Consider the following 10,013-nt stretch of genomic DNA (forward strand, 5'->3'; position numbering starts at 1 on the left):
CTAGCTTTAGGGCACTTCTAGTCTTGTATAACTTTTCACCCACCTGCGGACAGTGGGGACTGCCCTGCTGACTGAAAGGATTTCCTTTCCCTGACACAGAGATGCTTTGAAGTCCCAAAACAATGACTTTCATTGCTTTTCCCTTATACTGTCGGTTTCTATAAATTGGTGATGAAAGTGTGTGGCAGCACCAGAGGACTTTTGGTCTCTATCTTTGAACAAAAGGAAGCCTGGATCAGGTCTGATTTTTTGCGTTCAATTTAGCTTTCTGCACTGGATTTAATGCAGAATGAAGCTGGCCTAAGAATAATACAATGGATTGAAAAGGCTAACTGAATTAGTGGGTTTAGAGGAATACATTTGTAAAGTGGCAGAAGTCCCTAGTCATAAAAAGGTTTCTTAAGATGGGATTTGCTAGCTAATCACACTGATATTTTAGCATGTTGCCAGGCCTCAAAAAATTTAGCTGTGTTTGTTTATTTTGGTAAAGACTTGAGTTTTACACTATTGGGCAGTTATTATGATGCAACAGTAGAACACACACTTTTCTTAAACAAATAAAAGCCATAATTGTTTCTATCCTAGCTACATAGGTAGCGTATTATAAGCATGATACTAATGTAAATATATAACTTAAAAAAATGAAACATATTTTCATTCTTAAGATTTAATTATCTAAATAGATGCAGATGATTTTGCTTTCCAAAAAGCCCTTCAATGTAGTTATTTTCAAACTTATTCCAACAAAAGGTGTGCTTTAAACAGCTTGTCTTTGTATGGATCTTTTTAGTTAAGATTTTTTAAAATGATGCTTATGAAGAACATATAGTCCATCTGTTCCCTTGAAGCTTTCAGCATTGATTTGGGGTTTTATTTTTTTTAATAAAATGCAGTTTACACGTTTATAAATGAGGCATTTTGTGTTTGTGGAAAAGGATAAACTGTTACCTTCCCTTGAGGATTCTGTATCCCAGGCCTCCTTGAGGCTAGAGAATAGGCCATTGGAGGACTCCCTCATTACTGATTGTCTCAATGCAGAGGAAGGGCAAAGTCTTGGTAGCTTTTGATAACCAGTTTCAGCATTCAGCAGGCTTAGCTATTAGTCATGCATCTTAGCCTTTCCCTATTTACTTTCAAAACACTTAATAAAAATAATAAAAGATTAGGTATAAAATGAAATATTTGTTTGGTACACAGCACCTCGGTATCTGCAGCTTCCACACATTGCAGTGGTTCAGTCTTCTGGGATATTTCTTGTTGATAGAACCATTTGAATTTGTTACCAGTATTAACATAGGAAGCTCTGGAAAAGATAATTGTAGTTTCCTTAGCTGTAAAGGGCTTACTTACAAATCTGGCTTTGGAAAGTTATAGCTGATGAAATGCAGTTCAGTGGGGTAGTATTATAATCCTACCTTTTAGCCTTCATCCAGCATTAGTGGTTTATCTCAATGGGCATAAAATTAGAAACTAGTTCTTCTTGTCATACAAGTCTGTGGGACTGTACAAACCAATGGGGCAGAATAGTGAGGCTGTGGGGTGGGTGCGGGTAGACAGAGGTAATGTGGCATCTAAATGATACATATCATCAGGAGAAGACAGGGAGGTTTACAGCATCTAATGAATCAAAGTTATCAAGAGTGATTCTCTGTTTAAACCCTGTCTCCCAAAGGTTTTGGTTACAGGCAACAGACTTGGCAGTTGAGCTGTTTAGAACTCTTTACAATCCTTTTTCCTTTCAATATATTTCTAAATTGACATTATCTTAAATCAGTAAAAGTTGTTTACTAATGTGTAATCTCACATTTATAAGATCAGGACTCTCAGCACATTTGTTTTACTTTTAGAATGGCACAGAGGATCTCAGGACTGAGCGATTACAAAAAGCAACAGAACGGTTTAGAAATCCTGTTGTGTTCAGCAAGGATGCTACAGTCAGAAAGACTCAACTTCAGTCTTTCAGTCAATATGTTGAGAACAGACCAGGTAAGAACACTTTTTTAGATGTTTTCCCATCTTACAATTTAACAGTATTTAGCTGTGTGTGTGTGTATATATATATATGCTGATAATGTAAATCCACATTTTAATATACAACTATCAAGCTTTATAATAATTTTACATGTCTTTCCCTTTTTTTTAAGAGATGAAAAGGCAGAGATCAATACAGGAAGATACAAAGAAAGGAAATGAGGAGAAGGCAGCGATAACTGAAACTCAGAGGAAGCCATCAGAAGATGAAGTGCTTAATGTATATTAATTTTTTGTGTGGTTTCATGATTGCTGATAATTCCAAACTGTATGTGGAAATAGTGCCTTTATTTGTTAAAATGAGATGTTAGGTTTTTTAAGATGTCAATCTCCAGTGCATTCAAAGCAGAGTGAGAGGGGTGCACTGTTGAATTAGTCTGCAGTGTGGTGATAATTGTCAGATAAAAAAAAATGAATTTTTCAGAGTTCCACAGCCCCAGCTTCCTTGAGACATTTCCATCAGGGCACTTCCCATAAAGAGATTCCAGTATTGATCTACCAGGAGGATTTTAATTATTACAATAGCAGATACCGCAGAGCTGCAGTTAGAGGGAAGAGTCACATGAGACCTGCTAGAATTTCTCAGCCAACCCATTTTGTTGGCTTGGGTTAATGGGTGTTCAACCTTTCCATTATCCAGATCAGCCGTGAATTACTAGCTGAATGATGTTTGCATTAATATAATATATATGGTAATTTCTTCACTTAATTAACGGGGAGGTTCAGCTCAGTAGGGGTATGGGCTGATCATGTGTAAAATTGATTTGTGAGGGAAATATTTGATAGACCGCAGGGAGAAAGCTGCTTTTGATGGACAGCTGCGGGACAGAAGCAGGAAGAACAAGTTTTAACTTGAATTTTTGTCTGGAAGCATTGCTCTCTTTAATGGTGCTACTTTTTAAAATTATTATTATTTCCAGTTTGTGTAAATATTTTCATTGTTTTTACTGTTAAAATTGTTTTTGTTGGATTTTAAAACCCTTGCAAATGTACTGAGAGTTACAAACTATATTTTAGGGCTCTAGAAACGTCTCATTTTTAGGTTCTCATCCTAAAGTTATTTCACTAAAAGAATGTCTTAATACATAGAAGAGGTACCTCGTATATCCTGATGAAATATTTAGTATAATTTATAAGTTACAGAATATTTGAGTATACTGTATACTCCCACTATTTAAATCTGGCTATAAACTTAATGACTATTTTTAACTGAACTGGTGAGTAGAAGCAGTGAAGTTTATGTATTACTTATCACTTCTGTTTTCTTATATTTTTATTACTCTTACTCTGTTTGTTTTTTCCCTCTGGATGGGATTGAGAAAAGAAAAGTCCATTTTGAAAATGCTCTGGTCTCTGGCAGATAGATCCACTGAATTTTAAAGTTACCATTAGCATTTATTCTGTTCTTATAATTTTTGCTTTATTTCATATTGAGGTGAGAGAATATTCACTTTGTATGAATCTTTAAAAAATACAGTGACTTATTTGATTAGTCTATCCTGAGACATGATTTATCAATTTCATGATTTTTAAAAAATATTTCAGTTTTCAGTTTGTCAACTACCATAATCAGTCTAACAATAGGCTGGTTTAAATTGAGTTCATATTTACTAGTTCCAAAGATAAATAAGTTGTTCATGTGGTTAGACAGGTTTGTTGATTACGAGACTTCCAAAATATCCTCATAATAACATAATTCTTGATTTAGTTTCTTGTTTAAGGAGTAACGAAAGATAATTCCTCATGGCTTCTTAGAGATTAATATGCTCCTAGGTAGGGAAGGGATTTGACAGAGGAAGTTTGCTCACATTTATTTCTCTGAATAAATGTTATAAGTGCTGATAGTAGAAGTGGCAGTGGTAAGAGTAATCACTTACGCAGTTCTTTAGTGTTTGTCAACTACTTAGGAAACGTACCCCTAGAAATGTCACAAGATAAACATTCCAAAGGGAGCTGTAATGAATCAGTTTGGTACTATACCACAAATAACCCTGCCCCTAATGATTTAAATTTGTAATATGAAAATAAAAATTAAGGTTTACTGGTACTTTATAATAGAACTGCTACTTCAAATAGAACTTCTAAGGATAAGTTTTTTTTAACATGCATGGTTATAAAAAGGGAAATTTCAGATTAAAATACAAATTTGGTTACATGGAAGATTAACCAAATCAGTGTACTGGTAGCTTTAGATCCAGTGTAGCAAGGTTTGAAACCACCTGTCAAGTTAAAATTCGCAGCTACAATAATTAGTAATACATCAACACAATGACATGTTAAAGTACAGAAGCCAGCTGGAGGGGAAACTGGAGATATTAGAAACTTCTCTTTCATCATTTAAAAAAATTTTTTTAAAGTATAATCACTATGAAAATAAGAAATGTATCTTTTTAATTTTATATTTCTGTAAGAACGAATCTGATATTCTTCCAGATAAATTCTTTAAGAATCAATTCCTTAGCTAAACTCCATTTTTGTATATTATACTTTTGAATTAAGGATGTCATAATTGTTTGTTTTTACAGCCACTAAGGGGAAAATTATCTGTCTTTGTCCACACTTAATAACTGACTCAACTCTAGGAGAAATTTTTCTTACTCAATATTTACTTTTTAAATCTGGGTGTTAAATTATAATACTAAACAGCTGAGGTTTTCTCTGTTTACAAAAGTTTTGCTGTATATAATACATATGAAAATGTTTTGAATCACAGGGCGTCGATTTTTGGTACTAAGGGTGATACTAAAGGCGTATTTGGTTCTCTAGGTAAGTGCTTTACTAAGTGTTTGTAGAAAGGAAAAAATGCAACTTACAAGTGATTTTTTTTTCCCTTCCTGTTTGTTCTCGTTAACAGAAAGGGTTCAAAGACACCAGTCAGTATGTTGTAGGAGAATTGGCAGCACTAGAGAATGAGCAAAAGCAAATTGACACCCGTGCCGCGCTGGTGGAGAAGCGCCTTCGCTATCTCATGGACACAGGTACGGTGCCCAATTACACTGTAAACAGTTTTGGCAAATTGAGCGTTCACAAACTCTTATAGAGTTTTGGAAGTGTGAATCTTTGAAGCCTGAATGTTCAGCAGAACTGCCTTGAAAATAAAAAGGCTGCGATTTGCAGCCACCTCTCTGGGCCCTGGTGATAAGAGTGCCTTCATGGGAAGTGATAACTCGCCCTGATACCGTGTGAGCCAGCACTATTGAACAGTGTGCTCATCCATGCAGAGTTGGAATACACATCTGTGCCTCATTGATATGCCACTGCTTAAAAAAAAAGTAAGATCTTCACTGTTCTACTGATTCATTGGGAAAAAAAAAGATTTGGCCAGCTAAAGCCATGTACTGCATGAAACAGAGCACTATGCATAGGGGACGGCTCCATGGACTAGATCACTGAAATTTGAGAATACTATCTGGTTACTGATGCTCCGCAATTTTTTTTCAAGAGAACAGCTTTTTAAAAGTCTGTAATACTTTGTGTCACAGTTGCATTTGAAAGGATTAAGGTATATAGGAAGGTTTGTAAAAATGGTTTAGAGCAGCAAGTTAGCTCCTAACCAGAGGATAGATTGGCATTTAATGCTGATTGCCAATGGTGATTGAATAGAACTAAGTGTGCAGTAAGCTACTGGGGTGGGGTGGGGAGGGTACTGTGTGTGTATTTTTAAGAAATACATATGCATATGTTTCTTTAAAAAGCTGCTCCTACAAAGGGGTAAAAATGGGAAATGAAATCATTCATACCAAATTAAAAGTAAACTATGTTAAGTTAAAAAATGTCAAAATATAAGTAGAAAATCTATTCCTCTAATTAATTGCTTTAATTTTATATTAAATAGATTAGTAAATTACTAGTGGATTAGAATTGGAAAGCTTTCTTGAACTATTTCTTCTCTATCTGCCAAAGTTGTATTTACAACTAATAAACTCCTTCAGAAATAATCATTTATATGAGACATTTGAAAATTGCCTACATTAGTGAAATCAGAACACACTAGACTATGAAGAGGCCTTTGGTTTTGTATGACCGGATTGGTTTCAAACTGTGTTCTGTGGAGACTTTAGGGCTTTTTCATAAAAGAGCATTGTGTCACAAGAGAAAAGACTAGAAATTCTGTTTCCTTTCCTTCTTTCATGCTTGGAACCAGATTTATTGAGGGTTCTAACCAGAACAGACTCACGTTCTCCTTCCCATCCCACATATTACCAGTGAAGCTTTGTAGTGGCCCTCGTCCCAACTATAAATCATTTATTATCTGAAACACGTCATGGACTACAGACGGACTCTAGAATCTCTTCAAGGTTTTATATTCCATGCTACACAGGACAGAATCTGGTCTAGACTGAATCTGCTAGACTTGATTCCCCAGCTTGATAAGCTACAAGAATTCTCCTGGATTGTATCAAACCTCCTCCAGCTCAAATAATGGTCACCAAGATTTGCCTAAAGCCTAGTTAGCATCTGAATTAAAAGGTAAGGTATTAGAAAGGGAAAGCATATATTTATCCTTTTCCTTTTGAAGGTTCCAGTGCTTCCAACTTTTCATTTATTATAGAAGTTAGCACCTTTCTCTGATACGTTAGAATTTTCATTAACTTTCTGAATCTCAGCCTTAGAATTAAGCAGAGCAGATAGTAATCATATACTTTACATGATAAAACTGAGGCTCAGATAGGGGAAATGGCTCATATAAGATGGCTTAATTACTAATGGCTGAGTTAGGGCCTGAACCCATTTTTAGGTTTTCTAGTTCTTGAGAGTTCTCTTTCTCTCTCTCTTTTTTTTAATAGCAAAAAAGTACTTTACTGGCTATTTCAGTTTTTATATACTTGTGTATACTGACTATATACACTTTTTATTTTATTGATTTGAAATTCACATATAAAATTAACCATTTTAAAATGTACAGTTCTGTAGCATCTAGTACATTCACAGTGTTGTGCAATCACCACCACTATTTCCAGAGTTTTTCATCACCCTAAACAGAAACTGTGCTTATTAATTCCTCACTTCCTCCTCTTAGTCCCCTGGGACTCACTAATCTACTTTCTGTTTCTCTAAATTAGTTTTATTCTAGATATTTCATATAAGTGAAATCAAACTATAGTTATCCTTTTGTGTCTGATTTCTTTCAGTTACTATAATATTTTCAAGGTTCAACTATATTGTAACATACCACTACTTTATATCTTGTTGTGAAAGTGAAAGTCACTCAGTCGTGTCCGACTCTTTGCAACCCCATGGACTTTACAGTCCATGGAATTCTGCAGATCAGAATACTGGAGTGGGTAGCCTTTCCCTTCTCCAGGGGATCTTCCCAACCCAGGGATCGAACCCAGGTCTCCCACATTGCAGGCAGATTCTTTACCAGCTGAGCCACAAGGGAAGCCCAAGAATACTGGAGTGGGTAGCCTATCCCTTCTCCAGCGGATCTTCCTGACCCAGGAATCGAACCAGGGTCTCCTGCATTACAGGCGATTCTTTACCGAGTGAGCTATCAGGGAAGCCCTGTTCTTGTCGTGGTTAATAATATTCCATGGTATATATATGCCATATTTTGTATATTCATTCATCCATTGACAGACATTTGGGTTGTTTCCACCCTCTGGCTAGGATGAACATGGTCTCAAATCATTTCTTTGAATCTCTTCAGTTTGGGGGGTTATGTACCTAGAATTGGAATTACTGAGTCATATGATAATTCTCTATTTTTTATTAAGAAACTATACTCAATTTTAAAAGGGCTATGAAGTTTATTTAGAAGTTGATTTGTGGAACTCAGGATACATTTTCCAAAACAAGTACTGTTATAAGCATCTACAGGCCAAACCTACACAAATCTATTAATTTAAAATATAACTAAAATAATAATAATTATTATTCTATTATTATAAAATAATAATAATAGTTATTATTAGACCTGAGTCCTAAATTCCTAGAGCTTGAGCAGCTCTGGGTTTTAAGCACCAACCCCTTTAACACTGAAGCTCTTACATCTTGAGGAGGAGGAGGGTGGGGACTGGTTGGTGGCCCAGACTTCTGTGCATTTTTCCTTACTTGTTGGAAGAAGACTGTAGCAAAAAAGCAGCAAAGGATTGTAAGAGATCCTTAGTCAGTACTACAACAAGAGGGGGAGATAGCAGGGATGAGAATGACCATGACATGGGAAGGGCTGGAAAGATCCCAACATTCATTTAGGAGAGAGGCATCAATATTAGAGTGAACTCAGCTGTGGGAATTTATACGACTAGTTCCTTCTGAAATTGAGTAATCCTAAATCAGTGATAGTCTGAATATTAAATAACAATAGTATGTGAGAGAGAGTGTGTGTGAGACTCTGTGTGTGTGTGTGTGTTTCTGCCATCCTATCTTAGGGTCTATAAAACCCTCATGCAAATGCTAGAGACTTTTTTTCCATAAGGAATGTTTTGTGGGTTTTGTTTTTATTTTTATTTTGTAGTTGTTGCAGAGGAGGAATTTTTAAATTTCTGGCACTTAAAGTTTATAACAATTAGTTCCTTGGAAACAGTAAAGCTTATTAAAAACATACATGTGGTCTAAGCTGATGTTTTATAAGTATAGGGCTAATGAATCTGAACCAGCAATATTGTTAGCTTTGCAAAAATGGAGTTGATAATGGGAATGTTGATGAACCCTTTTACTAAAGTGCTACAGATAGTGTTACTCTAATGAATGGTTTTTCTTTCCCATTCCTAATCTGTTTTCATGTGATGGTTATTCAACTTTCTTACTGTAGGACAGTAGTTTTTTAAACTAATAATTTGGGGGTATTAAATGACAATACTTTATTTACATTTTGAGTGTAAAAATTAAATATCTTCTGGCTTTCTAACCTTTAAGCACTGAAAAGTGATCATGATTACCTCACTAAGTCCCTTGGCCACAAATACTGATTCTGTAGCTTTTTGTAGACTAACCACTACAAAAATCTAGCAACTGACCATTTAAAAATATCAAATATACTCAGGGGAAAAAGAATGAAAAGAGATAACTTTTCTCTACATTCCTCAGAATGTTTCTTTACCTCAGCCTTTGAGAAATCAAATGTCATAAATATTAAAGCTGCTTTAAAGCAGGAAATTGGGCCAACAAAAACATAAAAATGAAATTTTTAACTTGTTACTAGGAACCCTTCTCACTGAGTCTTCAGAATTAGTCATTATCTTTACCTAAAGATAACAATCATAGCCAGTATTTGTTACATGCTTCTTATATAAGTTTGGTTTTATGGAAAATGCTTGATGTATATAACATTAAGGACAAGGAGATAATGTGTTACACACATTGGCCCTATAGGATAGGTTCCATTTAATAACTGGGACTACAAATAATCACATTTTTAGTGAGGAAACTGAGGCTTAGAGAAGGTAGTAACTTGCCTTCAAATGGTAGTGCCAGGAGTCAAACCCAATCTGAGGACTCTGAAGCCCAACTTCCAGACACCACATGACATGGTCTCTGCTTCACATCTCATCTTAGAGGTTAACTTCCAATTTTCCTGGAGTCTTATTACTAATTCTCTGTACCCTTTTATCACGATTTCCTGATTTATAATTAGAAATTCAGAAGAAACAGATCAATATTTAGCTTATGAAAAAAGTCACTTAACCAACTCATTTGGCCCATTAGAGACCTAGCACACTCATATACCTCTTAAAATTATTTCTTTTCCCTGGTCATCACCATGTAATGTACATGAAAATCAGGCTGCAAAACATCCTCATTTGGAATAACCAAAGAGATGAAAACAAGCTTCCCTTCAAAAGGAACATCTAGCTCTTTGCTAATCTTTAGAAAGTTCTATACTTTAACATATTTAGCTTTCAGAGAGTGGTTTTCAATCAGGCATCATCTGCTTATGAATACCTGAGGGTGCTGTTCTGAGGTGTGTTAAAAGTAAAAATAACTAAAACTTTAAGTGACTGACTTCTAAAATGTTATAATTATTTTTATATTAGTAGCTT

General features: G+C 35.2%; 1 protein-coding gene across 24 annotated transcripts in view; it reads left to right on the top strand.

Moving 5' to 3' along the window:
• EHBP1 (EH domain binding protein 1) overlaps window positions 1–10,013 on the top strand; it is a 583,640-nt gene that overhangs the window by 535,233 nt on the left and 38,394 nt on the right. For all 24 annotated transcript variants that reach the window (XM_055540421.1, XM_055540420.1, XM_055540419.1 and 21 more), the window contains 3 exons: window positions 1,848–1,986; window positions 2,145–2,251; window positions 4,886–5,009. In XM_055540421.1, the coding sequence (XP_055396396.1) occupies window positions 1,848–1,986; window positions 2,145–2,251; window positions 4,886–5,009 (370 nt within the window). The remainder of the gene's footprint in view (window positions 1–1,847; window positions 1,987–2,144; window positions 2,252–4,885; window positions 5,010–10,013) is intronic.

This window comes from Bubalus kerabau, chromosome 11 (genome assembly GCF_029407905.1).
Source record: "Bubalus kerabau isolate K-KA32 ecotype Philippines breed swamp buffalo chromosome 11, PCC_UOA_SB_1v2, whole genome shotgun sequence".
Taxonomy (NCBI): domain Eukaryota; kingdom Metazoa; phylum Chordata; class Mammalia; order Artiodactyla; family Bovidae; genus Bubalus; species Bubalus kerabau.